This window comes from Paramisgurnus dabryanus, chromosome 14 (genome assembly GCF_030506205.2).
Source record: "Paramisgurnus dabryanus chromosome 14, PD_genome_1.1, whole genome shotgun sequence".
NCBI lineage: Eukaryota > Metazoa > Chordata > Actinopteri > Cypriniformes > Cobitidae > Paramisgurnus > Paramisgurnus dabryanus.
Window position 1 is genome coordinate 27,142,107 of NC_133350.1, and position 27,232 is coordinate 27,169,338.

Consider the following 27,232-nt stretch of genomic DNA (forward strand, 5'->3'; position numbering starts at 1 on the left):
ATAAAGCTAGCATGATTAGCATGAAACTAGCATGATTCTAGCATGATTAGCATGATGCTAGCATGATTAGCATGAAGCTAGCATAAAGCTAGCATGATTAGCATGAAACTAGCATGATTCTAGCATGATTAGCATGAAGCTAGCATGATGCTAGCATGATTAGCATGAAGCTAGCATGATTAGCATGAAGCTAGCATGATTAGCATGAAACTAGCATGATTCTAGCATGATTAGCATGAAGCTAGCATGATGCTAGCATGATTAGCATGAAGATAGCATGATGCTAGCATGATTAGCATGAAGCTAGCATGAAACTAGCAAGATTAGCATGAAGCTAGCATGAAGCTAGCACGAGGCTTGCATGATTAACATGAAGTTAGCATGAGAATAGCATGATTAGCATGAAGCTAGCATGATTTAACGTGAAGCTAGCATGATTAGCATGATGCTAGCATGATTAGCATTAAGCTAGCACTATTTAGCGTGCAGCTAACAAGATTTAACATGAAGTTAGCATGATTTAGCATGAAGTTAGCAAGATTTATTATGAAATTAGCATAAAGCTAGCATGAAACTAGCATGAAGCTAGTATGACTTAGCATGGAGCTAGCATGAAGCTAACATGACCCAAAGACCCAACCCCCATGTCTCTAAGATGTTCAGATCCAGAGATATAAGGCTTTGTTTATTATGTTGCTAGGGTGCTCAAATTGGTTGCTAGGGGCGTGGTTTAATACCTCAGTAGGAATCCTAAGAGACTGATTGGATGCCTGAGTAAAATGAGCCCACCCCTATGTCTCTATGACACTCTGGTGTAAAGATATCCATCTGGGCTTTTTATAATGGTAGTCTATGGGAGATGTTGCTAGGGTACCCAAAATTGTTGCTAGGGGCGTGGCTTAATAGCTCTGGGGCGATCCTAAGAGACCTATTGGATGACTGAGTAAAATGAGCCCACCCCCATGTCTCTACGACACTCTAAAGTGAAGATATTCCATCTGGGACGCTTTTACTCCCTTATATGGGCATGTTTCCTGCCCCATTATAAGTCAATGGGAAATTTTGGGGGCCTCTTACACCCCAGGGGTACAGCTTACACCTTAATGTGATGTATGTTCTTACAGAGCCTGTCAGCCTCCTTAAATGTGGTAAGCCACAAGTTTCTACAAGTTTCTCACTCGCAGCTATGGCCCGTCAAAGTTTGTCTCCATGTTAAGTAAATGGGAAATTTGGGGTGTTTGAGCGCCCCGTTTAGGAATTCGGAAGGTCCCATCAGTTAGAAAAGATATAGCACACTAAGTCAGACCAGTCTGAAGGTCCGTGGAAAATTTGGTGCATGTAGCTTGAAAGCTCTAGGACGAGTTAGTGTTTATAATTTTGGGGTGCTAAGAAGAATAATAATAATAAGTTTAAAAGCAATAACAATATGTTGGCTTTTTCAAGCCAACATAATAATAATAATAAGTTTAAGTGCAACAACAGTATGTTGGCTTTCTCAAGCCAACATAACTAGATAGAAAAGTTTGAAGACAAACTTTATGTTGGCTTGACAAAGCCTAGCCTGAATGTTTAAAACAGATTGAGAGAAATTTAAAACAAGTTTAGTTTAGTTTTATAACTTTCCGTAAACATGATACCAAAAGTTACCATGTTAGCATGTTTAGCACTAAGTTAGCATGATGCTAACATTAATTAGCATGAAGCTAGCATGATGATAACATGAATTAGCATGAAGCTAACATGATGCTAACATGAATTAGCATGAAGCTAACATGAATTAGCATGAAGCTAACATGATGCTAACATGAAATAACATGAAGCTAACATGATGCTAACATGAATTAACATGAAGCTAGCATGATGCTAACATGAATTAGCATGAAGCTAGCATGATGCTAACATGAATTAACATGAAGCTAACATGATGCTAACATGAATTAGCATGAAGCTAGCATGATGCTAACATGAATTAGCATGAAGCTAGCATGATGCTAACATGAATTAGCATGAAGCTAGCATGACTTAGCATGAAGCTAGCATGAAGCTAACATGAATTAGCATGAAGCTAACATGAATTAGCATGAAGCTAACATGAATTAGCATGATGCTAGCATGATGCTAACATGAATTAGCATGAAGCTAGCATGATGCTAACATGAATTAGTATGAAGCTAGCATGATGCTAACATGAATTAGCATGAAGCTAGCATGATGCTAACATGAATAAGCATGAAGCTAGCATGATGCTAACATGAATTAGCATGAAGCTAGCATGATGCTAGCATGATTAGCATGAAGCTAGCATGATGTTAGCATGATTAGCAGGAAGCTAACATCATGTTAGCATGATTAGCATGAAGCTAACATGATGCTAACATGAATTAGCATGAAGCTAACATGAATTAGCATGAAGCTAGCATGATGCTAACATGAATTAGCATGAAGCTAGCACGACGCTAACATGAATTAGCATGAAGCTAGCACGATGTTAACTTGAATTAGCATGAAGCTAGCATGATGCTAACATGAATTAGCATGAAGCTAGCATGATGCTAACATGAATTAACATGAAGTTAGCATGATGCTAACATGAATTAGCATGAAGCTAGCATGATGTTAACATGAATTAGCATGAAGCTAACATGATGCTAACATGAATTAGCATGAAGCTAGCACGATGCTAACATGAATTAGCATGAAGCTAGCACGATGCTAACATGAATTAGCATGAAGCTAGCACGATGCTAACATGAATTAGCATGAAGCTAGCACGATGCTAACATGAATTAGCATGAAGCTAGCACGATGCTAACATGAATTAGCATGAAGCTAGCACGATGCTAACATGAATTAGCATAAAGCTAGCACGATGCTAACATGAATTAGCATGAAGCTAGCACGAAGCTAACATGAATTAGCATGACGCTAGCACGATGCTAACATGAATTAGCATGAAGCTAGCACGATGCTAACATGAATTAGCATGAAGCTAGCACGAAGCTAACATGAATTAGCATGAAGCTAGCACAATGTCAACATGAATTAGCATGAAGCTAGCACGATGTTAACATGAATTAACATGAAGCTAGCACGATAATAACATGAATTAGCATGAAGCTAGCACGATGCTAACATGAATAAGCATGACGCTAGCATGAAGCTAACATGAATTAGCATGAAGCTAGCACGATGTTAATATGAATTAGCATGAAGCTAGCACGATGCTAACATGAATTAACATGAAGCTAGCATGATGCTAACATGATTTAGCATGAAGTTAGCAAGATTTATTATGAAATTAGCATAAAGCTAGCACGAAACTAGCATGAAGCTAGTATGACTTAGCATGGAGCTAGCATAAGGCTAACATGACCAAAAGACCCAACCCCCATGTCTCTATGATGTTCGGATCCAGAGATATAAGGCTTTGTTTATTATGTTGCTAGGGTGCTCATATTTGGTTGTTAGGGGCGTGGCTTAATACCTCAATAAGAATCCAAAGAGACTGATTGGATGTCTGAGTAAAATAAGCCCACCCCCATGTCTCTGTGACACTGTGATGCAAAGATATCCATCTGGGCATTTTATAATGGCAGTCTATGGAGGATGTTGCTAGGGTGCCCAAAATGGTTGCTAGGGGCGTGGCTTAATAGCTCTGGGGTGATCCTAAGAGACTGATTGGATGACTGAGTAAAATGAGCCCACCCCCATGTCTCTACGACACTCTAAAGTGAAGATATTCCATCTGGGACGCTTTTATTCCCTTATATGGGCATGTTCCCTGCCCCATTATAAGTCAATGGGGAAATTTGGGTGGCCCTTACGCCCCAGGGGTGAAACTTACACCCCAATGTGAGGCATGTTCTTACAGAGCCTGCCAGCCTCTTCAAATGTGGTAACCCAGAAGTTTCTACAAATTTCTCGCTCGCAGCTATGACCCGTCAAAGTTTGTCGCAATGTTAAGTCAATGGAAAATTTGGGGTGTTTGAGCGCCCCGTTTAGGAATTCGGTAGGTCCCATCAGTTAGAAAAGATATAGCATAAATCTACGTACCAGTCTTAAAAGTTTTGTAAAATTTTGTGGGTGTAGCTTGAAAGCTCTAGGAGGAGTTACAGTTAGAAAAAGTGTGGACCAGAATAATAATAATAATAATAATAATAATAAGCTTAGATCGAAGAACAGTATGTTGGCTTTGTCAAGCCAACATAATAAGCTTAGATCGAAGAACAGTATGTTGGCTTTGTCAAGCCAACATAACTAGATAGAAAAGTTTGAAGACAAACTTTATGTTGGCTTGACAAAGCCTAGCCTGAACGTTTAAAACAGATTGAGAGAAATTTAAAACAAGTTTAGTTTAGGATTATAACTTTCCGTAAACATGATACCAAAAGTTACCATGTTAGCATGTTTAGCACTAAGTTAGCATGATGCTAACATGAATTAGCATGAAGCTAGCATGATGCAAACATGAATTAGCATGAAGCTAGCATGATGCTAACATGAATTAGCATGAAGCTAACATGATGCTAACATGAATTAGCATGAAGCTAGCATGATGCTAACATGAATTAGCATGAAGCTAGCATGATGCTAACATAAATTAGCATGAAGCTAGCATGATGCTAACATAAATTAGCATGAAGCTAGCATGATGTTAACATAAATTAGCATGAAGCTAGCATGATGCTAACATGAATTAGCATGAAGCTAGCATGATGCTAACATGAATTAGCATGAAGCTAGCATGATGCTAACATGAATTAGCATGAAGCTAGCATGATGCTAACATGAATTAGCATGAAGCTAGCATGATGCTAACATGAATTAGCATGAAGTTAGCATGATGCTAACATGAATTAGCATTGTGCTAACATGAATTAGCATGAAGCTAGCACGATGCTAACATGAATTAGCATGAAGCTAGCACGATGCTAACATGAATTAGCATGAAGCTAGCACGATGCTAACATGAATTAGCATGAAGCTAGCACGATGCTAACATGAATTAGCATGAAGCTAGCACGATGCTAACATGAATTAGCATTGTGCTAACATGAATTAGCATGAAGCTAGCATGATGCTAACATGAATTAGCATGATGCTAACATGAATTAGCATGAAGCTAGCATGATGGTAACATGAATTAACATGAAGCTAGCATGATGTTAACATGAATTAGCATAAAGCTAGCATGATGCTAACATGAATTAGCATGAAGCTAGCATGATGCTAACATGAATTAGCATGAAGCTAGCATGATGTTAACATGAATTAGCATGAAGCTAGCATGATGCTAATATGAATTAGCATGAAGCTAGCATGATGCTAACATGAATTAGCATGAAGCTAACATGATGCTAACATGAATTAGCATGAAGCTAGCATGATGCTAACATGATCAGCATGAAGCTAGCATGATGCTAGCATGATTAGCAGGAAGCTAGCATGATGCTAGCATGATTAGCATGAAGCTAACATGAATTAGCATGAAGCTAGCACGATGCTAACATGAATTAGCATGAAGCTAGCACGACGCTAACATGAATTAGCATGAAGCTAGCACGACGTTAACATGAGTTAGCATGAAGCTAGCACGACGTTAACATGAATTAGCATGAAGCTAGCACGACGCTAACATGAATTAGCATGAAGCTAGCACGACGCTAACATGAATTAGCATGAAGCTAGCACGACGCTAACATGAATTAGCATGAAGCTAGCATGATGCTAACATGAATTAGCATGAAGTTAGCATGATGCTAGCATGATTAGCATGAAGCTAGCATGATGTTAACATGAATTAGCATGAAGCTAGCACGATGCTAACATGAATTAGCATGAAGCTAGCACGATGCTAACATGAATTAGCATGAAGCTAGCACGATGCTAGCATGATTAGCATGAAGCTAGCACGATGCTAGCATGATTAGCAGGAAGCTAGCACGATGCTAACATGAATTAGCATGAAGCTAGCACGATGCTAACATGAATTAGCATGAAGCTAGCACGATGCTAACATGAATTAGCATGAACCTAGCACGATGTTAACATGAATTAGCATGAAGCTAGCACGATGCTTACATGAATTAGCATGAAGCTAGCACGATGCTAACATGAATTAGCATGAAGCTAGCATGAAGCTAACATGAATTAGCATGAAGCTAGCATGAAGCTAACATGAATTAGCATGAAGCTAGCATGATGCTAACATGAATTAACATGAAGTTAGCATGATGCTAACATGAATTAGTATGAAGCTAGCATGATGAGCATGAAGTTAGCAAGATTTATTATGAAATTAGCATAAAGCTAGCACGAAACTAGCATGAAGCTAGTATGACTTAGCATGGAGCTAGCATAAGGCTAACATGACCAAAAGACCCAACCCCCATGTCTCTATGATGTTCGGATCCAGAGATATAAGGCTTTGTTTATTATGTTGCTAGGGTGCTCATATTTGGTTGCTAGGGGCGTGGCTTAATACCTCAATAAGAATCCTCCGAGACTGATTGGATGCCTAAGTAAAATGAGCCCACCCCCATGTCTCTATGACACTGTAAAGCGAAGATATTCCATCTGGAACGTTTTTATCCCCTTATATGGGCATGTTTCCTGTCCCGTTATAAGTCAATGGGGAATTTTGGGTGCCTCTTACACCCCAAGGGTGAAACTTACACCCCAATGTGATGTATGTTCTTACAGAGCCTGCCAGCCTCTTCAAATGTGGTAACCCAGAAGTTTCTACAAAATTCTCGCTCGCAGCTAGAACCCGTCAAAGTCTGTCCAATGTTAAGTCAATGGGACTTTCGGAATTTTAAAGGGGGGGTTTAATGGTATTTCAAGCATTCTGACTTATTAACACAGTTATAGAGTTGTTTCCTCATGCTAAACGTAGGCAAAGTGTCAAAAATGCAGTTGGGCGTGTTTCAGAGTATTTCTGTGCCGAATGCACTTCGCCAGGGTTCGTACAAGTTTCGGCTAATTTTTTTCGATTATGGTTCTAACTGACGTTTCAGGGGTTTTCGATACGTATCACTTCTTTATATGGGCTTCCGCCGGAAAACTTCCCCTGGAAAACCCCGCCCAGCCGTCAGTCAGCGGGAGACGCTAGAGCTTGCTAACAGTTTATCACGCCACTCAGCTTTGTTTAATTTCAAAAGTCAACAATGGCACAACAAGAAGTGTGTTTTTGGATGTAAGGAGAAGACATCCAGCCTTATGGAAACAATGGATATAGTTTATTATCCGGATTAGCAGCGGAGTTTTGCGTGTGTGTGTTTGATGCGGTGGATTTTCATGACGAGTTACACGCGGTAAGTAAGACTTCTGTATTATGTTGGAAATAGGCGTGTATATTATATAAATGACACGAACATGTAGTGAATCATAAGTTAAAACAGTGTTGTATAGTGTTGCATGACTCGTACTCGCTCCTCCCGTGTTATAACTCCTCCTTCTTCATTTTTTCGTACGTTATCGGAAAGATTCGGTAAAGCTAATCTTTCTTTTATAAATCTGATTAAACTAAAGACTCTTCAGAGATATAAAGGATGTCATACTACTCCATAGGTACTCCAGATTAATATCAGAAATGCAGAAACAGCGTGTGTTACGTGAGCTTTAATGTCCCGTTTTAGGAATTCTGTAAGTCGGATCCCTTCAAAAAGATATAGCACACTTCTTCAGACCAGTTAGAATGTCCGTGGAAAATTTGGTGAATGTAGCTTGAAAGCTGTCGGACGAGTTAGCCGCAGAAATTTCGCTCAGAATAATAATAATAATAATAATAATAATAATAAGTTTAAATACAATATCAGTATGTTGGCTTTGTCAAGCCAACATAATAAGTTTAAGTGCAACAACAGTATGTTGGCTTTCTCAAGCCAACATAATAATAATAAGTTTAATAGCAATAACAATATATTGGCTTTTTCAAAGCCAACATAATAATAATAAAAAGCCCAGTAAGAACAGTACAGCGCATTTTCAATGCACTGTAATTAGTGATATTGGTAACTTGTCAGATTTCCAAAGAGGACAAATCACGAGAACTGTAACCGTTACAGCCTGCTTGGTGTTTCGAAGCAACAGTCTCAACAATTATATGAAGAGAAGCAGGTTCCCAACTCCAACCTCCCCGAAACAACTGGAAGATGATCTGATAGATGATCAGCCCTCGTGTTTTTCTAAAAACTGGTCGTATATTCTTTTCCATATCATGCTATGAAATGACATGCAAATCCAAGAATGTAAACACCATGCATACCCAAAATAACACCTTTAACCCTTATCACTGCATATACGAATCCTCATTGAATTACAGATTCCTCAAAAGGCTCCTTGGAGAAAGTTGCAGCCAAAAAGAGTGAGAGTTCACACAGACCTAAGACATTGTGTAGGTGGGTGAGTGGGTAGACCAGAGCAGAAGGGCATCAACACATACACGCACGCACACGCGCGCACACGCTATACAGTGATGAAAGCTGGACCTTAACAAGTGCTCAAGCTGCCATGTTGTCATGGTGATGAGAAATGCGTGATGTTTGGCTCGTGTCCATATCTTGTAGTAGTAGTACAGTGCAACAAAGCACTTTGAATGCACGTTTATTTATTGCGTAATGAATATCAACTTTCACATAATAACTTTCAACAATCAAATGACATTGTGTCACTATTATCTAACAGTCTGGAATGAATACATTATTATAAGCAGCAGGTGTTGTGGATGCATCCACTCAGTATTAAACGCCTCCCCCATTGAGACTTTATTAACGCGTTGATTCTTTGCGCTATCGGGCATTGGGTCGTTTCATCATCGCACAGAAAGAAACGTAACCTCCTCTTCCCACGCTTAAATCTTTCAAGGCGTTTATAAGTGTATTTGTAGGCATACAGGCTGAATTACGCGCAGTCTCCGGTCAATGCGCGCTGATTGTCTCCATTGCAGTGCGCGCGGTTACCATTACGCACCGGAGGACAAGAGCTGTTACAGAAGGGTAAGTGACTTAAGTGTTATTCTGTTTAAAAATGAAAGTATATGTATACTGTACTTTTTGAACTTTTCCAACATATTTAAATGACGAAGAAAGTGAAAGGTCATAAGAGCATTTATTTATGTTGGACAAAATGTACATTCAAAGCCATACATAGAAAACAACTTGTTCTCTGTGTATCTGTTGAGTGTCTGATGTTATGGGTATTTGCTGAGTACTGGAATAAAGTGGAAGAGATTGGGGTTAGATTGTGGCCAGGTGAGCTTTGTAGTTCACCTGGGGTGTTTGTAGATGTTACATTATTTAAAGTGATCTGAGATCGGTGGTGTGTTCATCGTGTGGGGATCAATGGAAAGAAAACTGGCCCTAGATCAGTCTAAGAAAAAGACACTGACCCATAGTGTTGCCCATGAAAAGATCTAAAGGTCAGGCCAGATGACAAACTGTTTCATGTATATTTGGCACATGAGTTGAGCTTTACCTGCGACCAGTTCAGTCAACACTGCTGCCGGAGACATCACAGGTTCATTTATCTCCTATAAGAACGCTACAGTACGGTACATACCTCAACGCTGAATAACCATGAGTGGTGAGTGAACTGATACATTTGAATGAAGAAAATGGTCATGTTATTTGTGTAGTGATGTGAAACAGCTTTGGGATAACAGTTTGCTTATTTGAACAAATTTGCATAACGCTGGACTGTCCTTTAATTTTATATCAGATATCAGTGTGGTTTAGACATCTAAAGTGGCCAGGTTAAATGAGAGCTACAGGAAAATGTTTACTATTTACTATACTATTATTGAAAAATAAAATTGCAATATTGCGTGTTCAACACAATGCTGCAAGGGTGTTGCTTAGGTATTTAGGTATAAAAGGGTGCTTTGCTATGTGATTGATAGGGTGTTTGGTTGGCACTGGTTTTTTGTATCTGGGTGGCTGGCTGCTACAGTAGGTGGCTACATGCTCAATTTAGAAAAGCCCAGCTTGAGTTTTTTGCTACATACATGTGTGTTGAGCTCCTTATAAATGTAAATCAATTATATTTTCTTTGCTGGGTTGGTTGAACTATCCATCCTGGTGTGCATCTAAGACAGAATTTATAATGACGTCTCTATGGAGACACTGTGTCCTGTTTATCTGGAAGTCACATGGGATTTGTTTGTTGCCTCAATGTTACATTTATTTTGAATTTAGTTTTAAGAGCATTAGAGAACATTTTCTCATCACTTGTCTTTAAAGGACTGAGTCTGGTGTTTAATTGCCAAGTAGGTAGTGAATGCACTTGCTGACCGTTAAGACTGCTTACTTAATTGACTGCTTTTTAATAATTAAACATTTCATATATACCCTTATAAAGTATGCTAGAAAGGTGTACCTTCAGGTCATCCATGACCCCTTACAGAACTTGTACCAAAAATGGTGCCAAATGGCACTGAAAGTGGTTCACTGGCTTGGAATAATAGGGGAACCACTTTATATAGCACCTATGCACTGTAAAAACAAAATGCAGCATTTTTGTCAAATCAACATATTTTTTGCTACTTTAACTTAAAAAAACCATCTTCAACTAGTTTTTATAAGTTACGTCAACTATTCACAGGTCAAAACATAAAATATAAGGTTGAATCGACCTGCAAAACCAAGTTGTTTTAACCTTATGCTGCATTTATTTACAGTAAGAACCAACATGAAAATAGCTTGACAGGTGCCCTATATGATTTTGCACATTTGTTTTAAAAAGTGTATTAAATATAGTATTTAACAGTATATACAAATAAAATAAAGGTACAAAAGCTGTCACTGTGGCAGCTGTTATCCAAAAAGTACACATTTGTACCCAAAAAGTGCCTAAATGGTACAGTAGGAGGACCTTTTCAAAGTGTGCCCTTTGTCCCAGTGACAGCTTTTGTGCACTTTAAAAAATGCATTGGGTCAAAATAGAACTAACCTAGACGTTGGGATAAATTAACCCAAAAAGTGTTTAGGCTATATTTGACACAAACCCAGCACGTTATATTGAAACAACCCAGCAAAGGATAAATTACAATCCATCTGGTTGGGTTCATCCCTTTTGACCCAATGTTGGGTTAAAAAACAGTTTTAGACTAGAAGTGGTTCTCAAACTAGGGGACGTGGCCCCTTGGGGGGCCCCAAGGTTGTGCCAGGGGGACACCAGTTTTATGACATTATATAAAATACATGAATTGATCATAAATTCTGTTTAATTAAACCTCATAAAATAAGGCTACTAACCAAAATAACTTCATAGTATCATTTATTATGTTTTGTTTAATTCATATTTTAAGTTTCATGTTTCATACATTTTCTTTGTGGGCCGCAAAGGGCACAAGGGGGGGGGGGGCGTACACAAAGGAGGCCACACACAGAAAAGTTTGAGAAACACTGGACTAGAGTATTACAAAACAAATAATTTGATGAAATAAAAAGTATTTTTTCTGCATATATTTTAATTTCAGGTTGTAATACGTTTACATAATTTGCATATACTGTGCACAGTACAGTAGTAAGAGTGGAAATAGTAACAGTAGTATGATAGTACGCTATTCTGAACAATTGATTTTTTATCCATCCACCCACACACTAACAGTTTACAGCAGAGACTGGTGTAGTACAGTAAATAATAGTACAGTATAAGAGCTATAGGTTCAAACAAACAGTGTAGTAATAATAATGAATAATTAGTATTCATATAATAATTTATAGTCTTTGCAGTTTTTAAAAATCAGTCCAGTAGGTAAAGCACCATGCACATTGAATTGCAAATGTTAAAAAGTATTAATTAATAAATACTAATATATTATTTTCCCTTCTCTTTCCTCCATCAGTTTCTCATGAAACCCTGTTGGATCATGTGTTAGACTTGATTATGAATGAGAAACCTCCGAACAGCACCAGTCTGTTTTTGAGTGAAGATTCAGAGAAGTCCCAGCATACTGACGAAGGCCTGCAGCGTCTTCGCAGGGTTATACAGAAACAGATGTCTGGAGGCAGGAGAAAGATGAGCGGCTTCACACGAGAGAACATCAAGATGTCCCTGCGACGGAACGCCTTCGTGCTCTTTACTGTCGCCGCTGTGGTTTTAGGTAAGCATGACATTTGGATGAAAGCAACAGGAGAAACACATATGATTGTCTTTTCTATAATGGTGAAATAATTTAAAGGTAAATTGTGTAACTTTGTGTGTGGTGTAACTGGCTATGACCTGTGGGGTTTTGTTTAACTGTATTGCTCAGGTGTTCTGCTGGGTTTTGCCCTGAGACCTCATAACCTGAGCATCAGAGAGGTGAAGTATTTCTCTTTCCCTGGAGAACTGCTGATGAGGATGCTTCAGATGCTCGTTCTGCCCCTCATCGTCTCCAGTCTCGTCACAGGTACTGTAGACCGGCACTCACAGTTTTATTTTTAAAATATTTTTGAAATGGATGACCAATTGTTATAAGTCCACTGTTAGGCTAGCGAATTGGAACCAAAGTGCAGTTTAGGAATCCATAAGAGAGAACAAACATAGACATATCCAAAAACTAGACTTGACATGATCAAAACAATGGCATGGCATGGCATGAGATGGCATGGGATGGTATGGCATGAACTCAACAACTAGATAGACATAAAGATTAACAAAGCTTGACAAGACAATGGGAACATGAGGGCAATATATACAGACAAGGAACAAATGAGAACATGGCACATAAGGGAATAGGGCAAGACTAGGGGCCCTATTTTAACGATCTGAAACGCAAGTGCGAAGCGCAAAGCGCAAGTGACTTTGTGGGCGGATCTTGGGCGCTGTTGCTATTTTCCCGGCGGGAGAAATAACTCTTGCGCCAGGCGCAAATCAATAAGGGGTTGGTCTGAAGTAGGTTCATTATTCATAGGTGTGGTTTGGGCGTAACGTCAAATAAACCAATCAGAACGCTATCCAACATTCCCTTTAAACGCAAGGGCGCAAGTTTCATGGTGGGTTGCTATTATTATGACAGATTTACCAGGCACACGCCAGGAGCGGTTCACAGCCGAGGATACCAACGTTCTTGTAAGAGCAGTCAAAGACAGAGAAGTTGTTTTGTATGGGGATAGGAGAAACCCGCCCAAATCAGCGTTGGTTAAACAGGCGTGGGAGGAAATAGCCACAATTGTCTCATCAGCTGGCATCCCCAGGACGTTGCGCCGCAAGCGCTACAATGATGTCAGGAGACGGGGGAATCCCAAGCTTGCCAGCATAAATCGGGCACGCCGTGTAACGGGAGGTTGATCTGCCTCTACACAGACGCCAGCAGAGGACATCGCTGCGTCCACCCTCACCGCTGAAAGCCAAGAAACGCAAGCAGTCCAACCCCAAAGTACTCTTACAAATCAAGTTCACATACATTAAGGTTTCTTATGAAAATATTTTAATTATTATTTACATAAAATAAACGTAATACAGCCACACAACAAACGTATGAAAATATTTTAATCGTTATTTGCAGGATAATTTTTTAATGCAGCCACACAAAATAAATAAAAACTATCACCACAATGCGCACCACTATGATTCGCCTTATCTCATGTGTTAAATATTTTTTATTGTAACAATTTATGATTTGCAAAAATAACTGTTGCATCTGTGTAGATTAGATAAGCAAAGTGTGTGCGCGTTGTGCACGCTATATTATGGTCAAGCATGCGCCCTTAAAATAGCATAATGAACAACGCGCCACTGACTTAAGACTAGTTTTTTCTGGTCAGTGGCGCAATTGTTTTTTGAAACTGCAAAACAGCATCAGGGATGGTATGCGCCAGAACACGCCTCCTTTTTTGCGCTGAACCGCCCAGGGAGCGCAAGTTCATTCCCTAGTTTGCCGACGTGCGTCTGTGGAGGGAAAAACCCGCTGTGTGCCGGTGCAAAATACGAATGATACATGCGTCACTGACAAAGTCAATTGTGCTGGGTGCAAGATAGGGCCCAAGATGTGAAACAAGCATTTCAAAATAAAAGACATGACATGACAAAACCCTTACACCAATGGGACCAAATAATGAAGAAAAAGCTTCAGAATAGATGTGAACTCCATCAATACTTTTTAAAATACATGTCAGGTTAAAGAGACTCCTGTTGATAAAATGCAACAAATATGAGTTTTAATTTATTTCAGATGCTTTTAGTCACAACAAAATTCATATAGTTACATTTGAGTTATTCCATAGTTTTGATGATTTTAAAGTTATTTTAAAATGTGGAAAAACATATAAATTCAGAATGAGAAAGTGTTTCCTTTTGTCTCTTGTTTATTCACAACATGTTTTTCTTTATGACGCAGGAATCTCTTCTTTGGACAGCAAGGCCTCTGGGAAAATGGGAATCCGTGCCATCATTTACTATATGGTGACCACGTTCATTGCCGTTTTCATCGGTATTATCTTGGTCATTATAATCAAGCCTGGTAAAGGGAGCAGGGACCGCCCGATGACCTCTAGTGGCAGCATCGAGCCGGTGCAGGCTGCTGACGCATTTCTGGACCTGATAAGGTGCGAAAAATGATAATCTGTTGCCATGTGTGTTTATTTTTAAACATAATGGGAAATTATTCTTCTTGCTTTTGTTACAGAAACATGTTTCCACCAAATCTAGTTGAGGCCTGCTTCAAACAGGTTTGGAAATCCATCATACAGTATGTCCGAAATAACATTAACAGACATTACTAACCGCTCATATTTCTTCCAGTACAAAACAGTTTACAAGAAGACCATGCTGACCAGAAACATCACCATCACGGTCAATGCGACAGAAAGCATCAACTCTACAGATCTCCAGGCGTCTAACTTCAGCACAGTCCTGCAGAGCCTCCAGGAGACGGTGGAGGAGGTGGTGCCTCTCTCAGGTTCCTCTAATGGTGTGAACGCCCTGGGGCTGGTGGTCTTCTCCATGTGCTTTGGATTAGTGATCGGGAACATGAAACAGCAGGGTCAGGCACTGCGGGACTTCTTCGACTGCCTAAATGAGGCTATAATGCGCTTGGTGTCCATCATCATTTGGTTAGTGTCTGATTATCATCCTAAAAATCCTGCTGCAAAAGTTTGGTTGTTAAATGCAAAGTAATATTGAACAATACGCTTGAAATTATGTACACTCACATTAGATGAAGCGTTTAATATCAATGGCCTTAAAAAAATTGGTTGAATCTGCTGTTTAATGGAGCGGTCCGCATCATGGAAGCATACTTACCCGTTAAGATCACATACGTTTTAAATTGCACCTTTGGACTGAGCCGTTTGTTGCAATTCAGTCTCAGCGCTCTATGCCGCTAAAAGTCCCACATTGCACCTTTAATATACTGCAGTAAATTCATGGACAAATGACTGTTAACCAAGATCACATTGTGTCTGGCAGGTACGCTCCAGTGGGCATCCTCTTCTTGATCGCCGGGAAGATTGTAGAGATGAAGGACCTTGCGCTGGTGGGAGGACAGTTGGGGATGTACACAGTGTCCGTCATTGTCGGGCTGCTAATCCACGGCCTGTTCGTTCTGCCCTTGCTCTTCTTCGTGGTGACCAGGAAGAACCCTTACACCTTCATCGCCGGTCTGCTGCAGGCTCTGATCACGGCTCTGGGCACATCCTCCAGGTAACCACTGTGGGTGGAGTATAAACTGAGAAGCTAAAGATTTTATCTGAAGTAATGAATTTCTGTTCTGGATTATTCCCTTTTGGGTTCCTGTTGATCAGTTGGAGGAGTAATGCATAAGGTTGTTGGTTCGATTCCCAGAGAACACACTTAGGGATGCGCTAATGCAGAATTGCTGTGTTTTTATCTGCCAAAACAGAAGATAGGCCGATACACCAGTGCATCCTTTAACACACCTACTGATAAAATGTATACATTAAATGTACCATAAGTTACTACAGATAAAAAGCAAGTGCCAAGGGCATAAACATAATGCATAGTTTTTTGGTTGTATGTCATTATGAGAAATGCAATGTTGAACATAAAGCAACCCTGTTATGCTAGAGAGTAAAAATCAAGACTCAACTTTACAAGTCCTGTAGCTCAATTGGTAAAGCATTGTGTTAGCAGTACAATGTCATGGGTTTGACCCAGGTAACAAAGAGACTGAAAAAAGTGAACGGATAAAAGTGTCTGCTTAACATGTAAATGTAAATAGTGCTAGCATCTTTGCAATCTTTCATTTATTGTTCCATTACCCTTTAATCTACAGTCACATATCTCTACAATGTCATCCTCTGTTCCTCAGCTCTGCCACCCTGCCCATCACTTTCCGTTGTCTTGAGGAAAACAACCATGTGGACAAACGAGTGACACGATTTGTGTTGCCGGTTGGAGCCACAATTAACATGGATGGGACTGCTCTGTACGAGGCGGTGGCGGCCATTTTTATTGCCCAAGTCAATGATATGGACCTGAATTTTGGACAAATCCTCACTATCAGGTCAGTTGTGCCATTTACATGTACAAGTGCTAAGTACAAGTATGAAAAAATTTAACTTTTAAGCTCAAATTAGTAAATAATTAGCTTTAGCTTTCCCTCTGTAGCTAAACATGTTAAAGCTGGAAGCAACATATCAACACACTGTGAGCATTTTAAGGGTCGTTCACAGCAGTGGCGGCCGGTGACTCCTCTGAAGAAACAAAATTTGTGTTCTGGGTGTCATCTGTGGCTCGTTATGTCAAAATATGGGTTCGATGCGTCATGTGAACCTTGGGGCATCACGCTTCATGTCAAAATACGTGCCTGCCACATACATGTCGAAAGGGTTCATGATCAAAGATCACTTAACTCTAAACTCTGATGACACATGACATTAAGCGAGTATCTAGCAAATGCGGGCATTTCTTTTTTTATAAACCCCTACGAAACATCTGCAGTAGGCATGTATTTTGACATGACCTGCAATGCACATAGGTTCACAGGACGCATACGCATGGAACACATATTTTGACATGACGAGCCACACACAACAATGTTTTGATGAGCCACACAGTATGGACAATAACTATAAAGATATTGATAAAAATCTTACATCAAAATTGTGTTGCAATCAAAATTAGTATTTTTAAGGCACTTAACTACAGTGCGTGAGCTTAGAATAAACATAACGTTATTGTCCCCTGGTGTGAACGCTAATATAGTTATTATTATTATTATTATTATTATTAGCCTTAAAGGTGCAGTGTGTACATTTTTGTGGCATCTAGTGGTGAGGTTGCGCTTTGCAACTTACTGCTCACCCCTTGCTTTTGAAACACATGAGTCCCTTTCACACATACAGTCTTTACTGGTAATTTACTGGTAAATTGCAGTTACAGCAACACTATGAAGTTTCCATTTAAAAATTACTTACAGCTCCCCCGTGTGGTTGAAAAGCGCAACAGTGCCTGGTATCAGACACTCTTCTGCAGGCAGGGGGAGGGGCGGGGCTGTGTTTCCTACCCTCCACCGCCACTTTCAGAGTGTGCTTGTAGCAGCTAGGAGGCTTCTCAGGTTGCAGCAACAGTACAATTTGTCCAGTTAAAAGTTGTTCTATCACTGAAATAATTTTAGAGACATTATTTAAAGGTAAAAAAACTACATAGTGTTGCTTTAACAGGTCATGTGTGAACAGAACCTTTCTGGTAAATCAGTGATGCCAATTTACCAGAAAGAGAGGTTGTAAGATTACCAGTAATTTACTGGTAAGTGCAATGTGTGAACACAAAAATATAGATAACCAGCATTTAGAACAGACGTCATCAGACTGCGCTGACAACTTCGGGCCAATCATAACGTTTTTATACAAATGACGCGTTACGTTTCCACACACGTGCTGCTTGAAAGTCGAGCACACCTGAAGTTTACGTCCACATTTCTTCACCAAAATTGTTTAAAACAGCTTACCTTCTACTTGCCGAATTGCCGACGTCCTTAGCACACCCCCCGTGAAGCTACTGCAAACAGTACTGTTGTTTAAAACGCATTTTCGTTTTTAACATCGCCTAATGCAATGTTGTTTGGTCACGAGCAACTTCGCGATCGTCTGCGTTAACCACAGACGTGAAAACAACAAAATACGGACCGTGGATATGAACGACGTGGATTGTTTACAAATACAACACTGAGCTCGCCGCGCACCACAGGTAACTTCCGCTTTATCAACGGATTTGCCGGAATTTTGATATTGATGTGTGAATGATGTCTTACTGGTAAAAACACGGAATGTCACTGCGTGTGTGAACAGCACATATTTGTATTTACTGGTAAATTCATTCTAGGAAATTCATGGTAATTTACCAGAATTACTGTGTGAAAAAGGCTATAGAGAAGCTACGTTAGCCGCCACTTGACAAACATGTCATCTTTGGAGACAATTTAGTAAAAAAAGTTTGTCAGTTAAGGGTTTCTGTAGAAACATGGTGGCACAAAATGGCGACTTCCATGTTAGGGGACCCTCAGTGTATGTAGATAAAAAGGTCTCATTCTAAGGTAATAAAAACATAATGGTGCATCATGAAAGGTCTTTATACACGCCTGATCATAAAGTTTTGTATAATATTTAGCATTTATGTCCAGAGATCCTTCTAAAAACGTACACACTGCACCTTTAATCTTCATAGTTATCGCTTTTAGTATAAATGGACATTTAATACATTTTACTATGCAGCAAATGCTATATGACTCCAGTATAAATCCAGTCAAAACAAGTCTCACGGGTATATTGGTAGCAATAGCCAATGATACATTGTACCAAAATTATCGATTTTTTATATCGCCAAAAATCATTAGGATATTAAGTAAAGCCCCATGAAGTTATTTAGTAAATTTCTTACTGTACATATATAAAAAAATATATATATCATTAGTAATATGTGTTGCTAAGGACTTTATTTGGACAACTTTAAAGGCGAATTTCTCAATATTTAGATTGTTTGCACCCTCAGATTCAAATAGTTGTATCTTGACCAAATATTGTCCTATCTTAACAAACCATACATAAATGTGCTTATTTATTCAGCCTTCAGAAAATGTAAAAATCACAAGTTTTGTGGACCAGGGTCACATATAGCAAATAACATTAAAATTTATTTTCTGGACAGTGCTACATTTCTAAAAATTAATAAACTAGATGGTTACATGCATAGTGTATAATGGTTTTGTTCTACCAATTTTCTTCTCATTACAACCGTGCCCCCTGCTGAAAACATTCTCAGGTAACATTGTATTTAAAAGTCCCCATCTTTTCTCCAGCATCACGGCGACCGCCGCCAGCATCGGAGCAGCAGGCATCCCTCAGGCTGGGTTGGTTACCATGGTGATAGTATTGACATCGGTTGGACTGCCCACAGAGGACATTACACTCATCATCGCAGTGGACTGGTTCCTGTGAGTATCTCTTAAATGTCACGGTGAAGCGTACGGCTCCAGTAGAGAGCACTCTTCCAAAGGTTATTAATACATAATGCAGACCGCTAATCTGAAGGCACTGTTGACACATTACACTTTCATATTGTGCTTCTGTAATAGCAAACATGAAACTAAAAACACTGGACAAACCCAAAGACCAATGAAAGCATTAATATTACTACTGGTTGCATCAATACCCTTATTATAAAATGTTAAACTGTGGTGCATTAAATGAGTGCTTGTTGATAAAAGGTGTTACTTCAATAAGCTTAAACAAAACTTCAAAAAAGACAAGACTTTCTCCTAGTGGATGACAAAATATATACACATACACTATCTAAACACAAACTTTTTATATCAAACAATTTAATCATGATTAATTGTTTGACAGCCCTAGTTTAAATTATTTAAAAAAAAGTTTTTATCTGTGTGATTTTGTTTTTGTGTTTCTGCAGGGACAGACTCAGGACCACCACTAATGTATTGGGAGATTCGTTCGGCGCTGGTATTGTTGAGCATCTGTCACAACAGGAACTTCAGGACCAAGATGTAGAAATAATCAACTCTGTGATCGAGGAGAATGAAAAACCTTACCAGCTGATCTGTCAGGACAACGACTCTCTGAAACATCGTAACAGTGAAACCACCATGTAACAACCTGAAACACGGCAAACCTAAAGCAGTATTATACACAAATAAAAAATCACAGTGTGCTAAATAAATATTGTAAATAACACAGACATATCAATATGATAAGTGTTACTAAATGAAACACCAATCCGACTGTTTGAATTTTATGTATGTGTTTTGAATTGACTTTGAAGTAAATTACGTACAAAGCAAAGTAGCACCCAGTAAGGAAAAGTTCACCAAAATAGGAAATTTCTAGTGTATTTTGTAAACAACATTATAAAAAATTATTATTTTGCACTTACATTTAAGTTTAATCAACTAGGATTTTCAAGTAATTTCAACTATCTTGACAAGTGATGATTTGCTGTAACTTATAATAAAGTTGACTAACTAAAGCAAATTTAACTTTATTTAATAAGTTACAGCAACTTATCAGTCAGTACAGTTAAAATGACTTATTACACGGCTCTCTGGAATGCTTGATTCTAATTGGTCAGTTGAGACATTTGCAGGTTCGTTCTTTTCAAATAATAACCGCTCCAATGTAATAACGCATAGCCGGTACTACTTGTACGATTAAAATCGCTCCGCGCCAACAAAGATTACTGTTTGGCCCCATCTTGTGACAAACACTGGACAACCACAATTAAGAATGGATTTTGACATTCATTTTACTATGTATGGAAAAAACAAAACATTTAAACAGTGGATAGAAGTACGAACAACGACAAGACACAGAGAGCTTACTGAGACTGAACTTGACAAAATAGGCATGACAGCTACGAAGCCAACACACAAAAAAAATACAGAATGGGCATTAAAACTTCTCAAAGACTGGCTAAAAGAGAAAAAAATGGAGACAGACAAGTATGAAGCAGAGGATCTTAATAAGGTATTACGATCATTTTATGCATCTGTGCAAAGTTTTGCGGAAGGATAAAAATGTTCATTTAAAACAAATATGCCAATAAAATGTTTCAAATTCATATTCATGTCCAGTTTTTTTTCTTATGTGGCAAGTAGCCATGTAATAAGCGGGATAATGTAGAGGCAGCCTGTAGTTATCGCAAAATAAGCCCCTTCAGTGTGATACACTGTCAGGGGTTATTTCCCGATAACTACCGGCTGCCTCTACATTATACCTTACTTAGTTGATTAAATGTAAAAATTTTAGCGCACAAAGAACTGTCAAAATTAACACAGCAAGTTCAAATATGGCTGCATATTGATAATGTTGAATCTCTTTTGTTATTACATTTGTGACACTGATTAAAACATAATGTATTGATCACTAAATAAGATTAAAAAATTGTTTTCTCTTATACACTGTGTAAAAAGTTAAACGTTGGATCAACTTAAAAAAGTTTATTCAATTTAAAAAATCCACTTAAGTGAAAATTTTAAGTTGAATAAAGTTACATTTTTTAAGTGTTTTTAATTGAAGTACCTTTTTAAGTTGAACCAATTTTTTACTTTTTTATACATATTGTAGACATATATTAACCCACTTGAGCCATTTGAATTACTTTAATGATGGATGTTTGTGCTTTTAGAGCTTCTCCATGTTGGCATTTTAATATAAAATGGTTAATTTGTGTCATATACCATTTCATAGGCTAAAGAAGTTTAATATTTAGGTAAACTATTTCTTTAAATTAACACTATGCTTTTATTATACTGTAGTTTTTATACAGTGATGCCAATTCAAGACTGTTGTAAACATTTATAAAAGTGTTTTTGAATTAAAATGTGTTATTATTAAACCAGCATAATTACAATGTGTTTTAGATGTTTGAGCTATTACCTCATACTGTACGCATGATGCTAAACACACCTATGACATCACATGTAGAGGCAAAGGGCATGATTCTTCCCATAAGATTTCTTGTATATTACTTTATTATGACATTGGTTGTTATGTTTATCTGAATGTTGCCATTAGAGATAGTATTATCAGGTAGATGTTTAAGTGATACATTGTTATGAATAAATTTGCTTTCTGCTTACATATGTAAATGATTTGCCTGTTTGCCTAGTTCTCATATCATCCCAATGTTGCTTTTATTAGACAATAAACAAACATACAGGGAGAATCTTTCTAATGCAATCTGTTATGTGAAAATGTAACTGTATTGTTTTTATAGTATTGTAATAATAATTTATTATGAACAAGTTGTGGTTATTTATATATCACTGATAGCTTATATGGCAGAATTGTGCTATTGTAAAATGTTGTTCCAAATGGACATTTTCTGAGTTGATGTGAAATTGTTTTTTGGCTTGATAAACTTGATTTGTCAAAGTCTGGAAGGTGTCAAGAAAACTAAATGTCTCAGGAATAACTATTTATTTTTCAGTGTTTCTCTTTCAAATCAAATCAAACCAAACCAAACCAAACCAAACCACAACACACAGTGTGGCCTTGCTTTACAACAGAAGTAGCGTCCTCTAGTGCTGTGTAGTGGTCAGACAATGCATGGATATAAAATTCAAAACAGTCCACTCATTGGCCATGGAGATATTTATCATGCTGATAGAAATCTTTTTATTAGCTTGTTAAATTATACTTACACTTGCATTGGACTTTAAATCAAAATCATTTAAATAAAATTTATATATTGCTAGCCCAAGGCAATTACAAGCCATTTTTACAAAAAAAACAAAAAAAAACATGTTTTAAATATTTGTCATTCATTACAAATTTAAACTAAACATTGATTCCATAAGAAAGGATTAAGAAGTGCTTTAGGATTACAATAGTTATGATTAAAAGCTATTGGTACTTTGCAATAACCCAATATTTAGGATTGGACCTAAAGTGGTTTATTAGTACAATAAAATAAGATTATAACATTTTCCAACAAATTTAAATAGCCACATAAAACAAATTAAATAAAAACACAAAAGTATTTTTAACAAATAAAATGCAACATTTCAGAGCAATCTGACTTAAGATTTGGCTTAGATATTTCATTAGGTACCATACAAGCACATGTATGTGACCGTTTCTGTGAAACCCAGGTTAAAGTTTTAATCTAATGATGAGATTAGGAGCATCAAAGTTTGACCTCGGTCAATATATCAATGTTATATTTTCACAGAATGCTCTTTACATTATGTAAGATGATTTTATGTAGAAAACAATAAATGACTTTAGCTTGTTTTTCACAGACAGGATCACATATTTCTTTACATTTCTTCAGTATGATCAAGTTAGAAAGACATCCAAGCTGTTGCTGCTGTCTGTTAAAATAAAAAAACAATAACATTTTCTGTGTTTTCAATGTATTTATTATATATAAAAATCAGTTGTGTTTTAACATACACAAGATAATCTGTAATTGCACTATAAATTGGTGAAGAACAGTCATACCAGCTTTACTGGACTCTATAGAAGAGAATATAAATTATAGAGACTATACATAGCTGCAGAGATTATGAACAACCTTATTGTAACAAGTCTCAAAGAAGAATACTTTGGCATATAGATTAACAGTCATTTGAGAGGACATCTAAATATCACAATATATCTAGATAACATACTGTTTGGTAATGATAAGGTATGAGTCTACATATATTGTCTTATCCATATAAGAAAAAAACAGTGATACACAAGAGAAGGCTGGAGTTTCGCGGATCACCATTTACTTCCTCACTCTTCACTTGGTCTAAAGAAAAAAGAATCGATAAAGAAATGGTTGTGATCCTGTCAATTTTTGCCGAAATACACAGAATAATGTTTCTGTTTATGCAGACGTACCCATTCATTTTCTTTATTGTAATTTTGGAAAATCCTGCAATGTCAGAAAATAATTGTCAAAAAATAGTCCCTAGCTGTCACTTGGGTGGTAACCTTTCAAAAAGTGCACATTTTATATCTTAAGAGGTCATTATAGTACCTCAAAGGTACATACTGGTAACAAATGTACATATCTGTACCTAAATGGTACATATTAGGACCTTTTGAAAGGGTACTACACCCAAGCTTGGACCATTTTTTCTGACAATGTACAATAAGAGTGCTTGAATAATACCAACCAGCTTTTTTGGTTCCAAACAAATGTAAACAAGTGTTATAATTAGGTCTCCAGTGCTTCTATCAGCCCAGAAAATGTGAGAAAGATCAACCCAGTAACTTAGTTTTGGTAAACTATTCTCTGCAAGCATGTGAAAAAATAGGTCATTCAGATTTCGCTTCCTATGTGATGTAGAAAGGGGAAAATTATAATAATACCACTCCTTAATCTGAACTATCCAACCAAAGGACTACCATTTAGTGCAGAAAATGAGTGAGAAAGAAAAGAATTGACAGCACAATTGAGTTTCAATTTCAACAAACCACCATTATGGTGATCAGTGTTTGCACTTCATCAGCTTATTTGCATTTAAAAGGACACACCCAAAAGCGGCACAATTTAATAATACCCCCCCCCCCAATCTGCAATATCCAACCACAGGACTACCATTTAGTGCAGAAAGGGAGAGAGAAAGAAAATAAATGACAGAGTTTCAATTTCAACAAACCACCATTATGGTGATCAGTGTTTGCATTTCATCAGCTTATTTGCATTTAAAAGGACACACCCAAAAATGGCACATTTTAATAATACCCCCCATTAATCTGCACTATCCAACCACGGGACAACCATTTAGTGCAGAAAGGGAGAGAGAAAGAAAATCATTGACAGCACAAATAAGTTTCAATTTCAACAACCGGCGATCACGGTTTGCATTTCATCAGCTTATTTGCATTTAAATGGACACACCCAAATGGCACAATTTAATAATACCATCTCTTAATCTGCACTATCCAACCACGGGACAACCATTTAGTGCAGAAAGGGAGAGAGAAAGAAAATAATTGACAGCACATTTGAGTTTCAATTTCAACAAACCACCATTATGGTGATCAGTGTTTGTATTTCATCAGCTTATTTGCATTTAAAAGGACACACCCAAAAACGGCACAATTTAATAATACCCCCCTAATCTGCACTATCCAACCACAGGACTACCATTTAGTGCAGAAAGGGAGAGAGAAAGAAAATAAATGACAGTTTCAATTTCAACAAACCACCATTATGGTGATCAGTGTTTGCATTTCATCAGCTTATTTGCATTTAAAAGGACACACCCAAAAACGGCACATTCTAATAATACCCCCCCCAATCTGCACTATCCAACCACGGGACTACCATTTAGTGCAGAAAGGTAGAGAGAAAGAAAATCATTGACAGCACAACTGAGTTTCAATTTCAACAAACCACCATTATGGCGATCAGTGTTTGCATTTCATCAGCTCATTTGAATTTAAAAGAACACACCCAAAAATGGCACATTTTTGCTCACACCTATAAAGTGGCAATTTTAACATGCTATAATACATTATCGATGGGGTATATATGGAGTTTCAAACTTTACATACAAACTCTAGGGACACCGACAACTTATTTAACATCTCATAAAACATCTCATAAAAATGTCCCCCGTTGTTCCAAACCCCAGATTCAAAGCATTGGGTTACTTACTATAAATTAAAGTGTCCATATTTAGCCCAAATATGCAACAACCCAGTATAGGTTAACAAACCCAATGGTTTGGTTTGTCCATATTTTTCCCAAACATGGACTGAAACAACCTGGAATTTTTTAGATCGCATCCTCTGAGGTCATTTGATTTCCTTACATTTTTGTATAAGGAACATGAATAATATTATAGTAAGAGTATTACTGGTTTTACTTCTGCACTACTGTTGAAATGGCATCAAAAAGTTTACCTTGTTCATCTTTTGGGAATCAACAACATCGATCTGTCAAATAGAAAATGACATTTCAAAACATTGCATTACATTAACACATTTGGTAGATGCTAATACATTACAATGCATGCATTTTTTCATTAGTATGCATTTCCTGGGATTAAAACCTGTGACCTTTTCTGCAGCTAATGTGATGCTCTACCAACTGAGCTACAAGAAATCGTGTTTACTTTTGTTGTTGACACAGATAACTGGTATCAGCTCCTTAAATCTGTCGAAATCTTACCTCCGACATCACAGGGAGAGTAATATGCGGATGTAGCCACATGGTCCTGCGGGCTTTGGCTCCCTGCCTCTGGAACAGTTTCCGTAGTAACCTCTTCACCTTCCTGTCCCTTGGATCGGCACACTTTACCGCCTTTTTGGTGTACAATCTGCCGTGATTAAAAAGGCAAGCACATCATCTCCAAATGCTCTCAAACTCTTACAAATCCTAAATCTTTTTATCTTGGTACGGTTGGGCCAAATCAGCCCCGTTAAAGAAACAGTTTGGGCATTGTCCACCCAGCCCGATTGCATTCTTTTGGTCTACTTGCCAGACAATCAGAGCTCTGACCTGCTTAGACTGCAATGCCTTTGAGCTTTGATAGGGCATATTTTACATGTCTGTGATTGTTTCGGGATGCCTGAAATACTTGCATGATGGCTTTTATGCTGCAGTCTGGCCCCTCGGTCTGCACCTCAAACCTCAGGACATCTTTGGTCCGGACCTTGCCATGTGAGTACTGCATACAGCACTGAACATCTCTCTGCATTTGGACACCCTTTCCTGGCATGAAGAGAAATTCAACACAGATTCAGACCTAGCAAGCATCCAAACCGATAACTAACCGAACATAAAGATAATCAGGTAAACAGAGCTTTCTATGGCAGCAGTTACTTCGTACATACATCTCCCATCTTGCACCACCACAAACACCAAACTCCAGCATCCGTCTGGGTATCAGAGCATTACGTCTCTATCCCGACCACCGAGATCTGGTTCCTACCGCCCCGTACCAACATCACAGATGCATGAGTTTCACCTTACCTTCCAGGTTGCCGAAAAGCATGGCAGTGAGGATGAGGATGGAGACAGTGTGCAGGAACATGGCGAAACCTCAGAAGGATTTAATCCTCCGTTCTGCCTGCTGTCCTTCTTGTGCTGTTTTTATTTCTCTCCTCTCTCCCTCCCCTACGCTTTCTCGCTCTTTTCCTCTCACGCACCAACACACCCACAATCTCCCTCGCTCCCCCTTGCTCACTGTTTTTACAGTCGTAGTCTCTCTCGTCAGTCGAGAAATGCACAACTCCCTCCAATTAACACATTAAGATTTAACATTGTATCTCAGGGTTCAAGAGCATCGCCCCATTTTGCTTGGCAACCCAGAGAGGAAAAGCTCTCG

At 38.2% G+C, this 27,232-nt stretch overlaps 2 protein-coding genes across 6 annotated transcripts; one reads left to right on the plus strand and one right to left on the minus strand.

Moving 5' to 3' along the window:
• The first annotated feature begins 8,788 nt into the window (after positions 1-8,788).
• On the plus strand, positions 8,789-22,288 carry slc1a6 (solute carrier family 1 member 6). Of its 2 annotated transcripts, none has more exons than XM_065241831.1 (10): positions 8,789-8,996; positions 11,846-12,103; positions 12,254-12,391; positions 14,321-14,528; positions 14,609-14,651; positions 14,725-15,035; positions 15,391-15,624; positions 16,253-16,447; positions 19,241-19,375; positions 19,852-22,288. In XM_065241831.1, exons 2-10 carry the CDS (start codon positions 11,887-11,889, stop codon positions 20,048-20,050), a joined length of 1,680 nt encoding a protein of 559 aa, XP_065097903.1. In that variant the 5' UTR covers positions 8,789-8,996; positions 11,846-11,886; the 3' UTR covers positions 20,051-22,288. The 2 variants fall into 2 exon arrangements, with proteins under 2 accessions (XP_065097903.1, XP_065097902.1); XM_065241830.1 differs by lacking the exon at positions 8,789-8,996 and adding an exon at positions 9,484-9,582.
• A 202-nt stretch (positions 22,289-22,490) lies between these two features.
• Positions 22,491-27,232, minus strand: ccl44 (chemokine (C-C motif) ligand 44). 4 transcript variants are annotated; one of them, XM_065241833.2, is made up of 6 exons: positions 26,873-27,232; positions 26,487-26,611; positions 26,074-26,221; positions 25,806-25,838; positions 23,790-23,823; positions 22,491-23,697 (listed from the first exon to the last, which is right to left on the minus strand). In XM_065241833.2, the coding sequence occupies exons 1-5, from the start codon at positions 26,936-26,938 to the stop codon at positions 23,803-23,805; spliced, it is 393 nt and encodes a 130-aa protein (XP_065097905.1). In that variant the 5' UTR covers positions 26,939-27,232; the 3' UTR covers positions 22,491-23,697; positions 23,790-23,802. The 4 variants fall into 4 exon arrangements, with proteins under 4 accessions (XP_065097905.1, XP_065097907.1, XP_065097906.1 ...); XM_065241835.1 differs by having other exon boundaries at positions 22,494-23,697; positions 26,487-26,616; positions 26,739-26,873; XM_065241832.2 differs by having other exon boundaries at positions 22,504-23,697; positions 26,487-26,616; positions 26,878-27,134.

Excerpts from the sequence above, each read along its gene's own strand:
- ccl44 (XM_065241833.2), bottom strand. The coding sequence starts at position 26,938 with ATGTTCCTGCACACTGTCTCCATCCTCATCCTCACTGCCATGCTTTTC. Across the intron at positions 26,612-26,872 it reads TCGGCAACCTGGAAGGTAAG|GGTGTCCAAATGCAGAGAGA; the intron begins GTGAAACTCATG and ends ATGCCAGGAAAG. Across the intron at positions 26,222-26,486 it reads TGCAGCATAAAAGCCATCAT|ATTGTACACCAAAAAGGCGG; the intron begins GCAAGTATTTCA and ends TAATCACGGCAG.
- slc1a6 (XM_065241830.1), top strand. Across the intron at positions 12,392-14,320 it reads CGTCTCCAGTCTCGTCACAG|GAATCTCTTCTTTGGACAGC; the intron begins GTACTGTAGACC and ends TTTATGACGCAG. Across the intron at positions 15,625-16,252 it reads GCTCTGGGCACATCCTCCAG|CTCTGCCACCCTGCCCATCA; the intron begins GTAACCACTGTG and ends TCTGTTCCTCAG.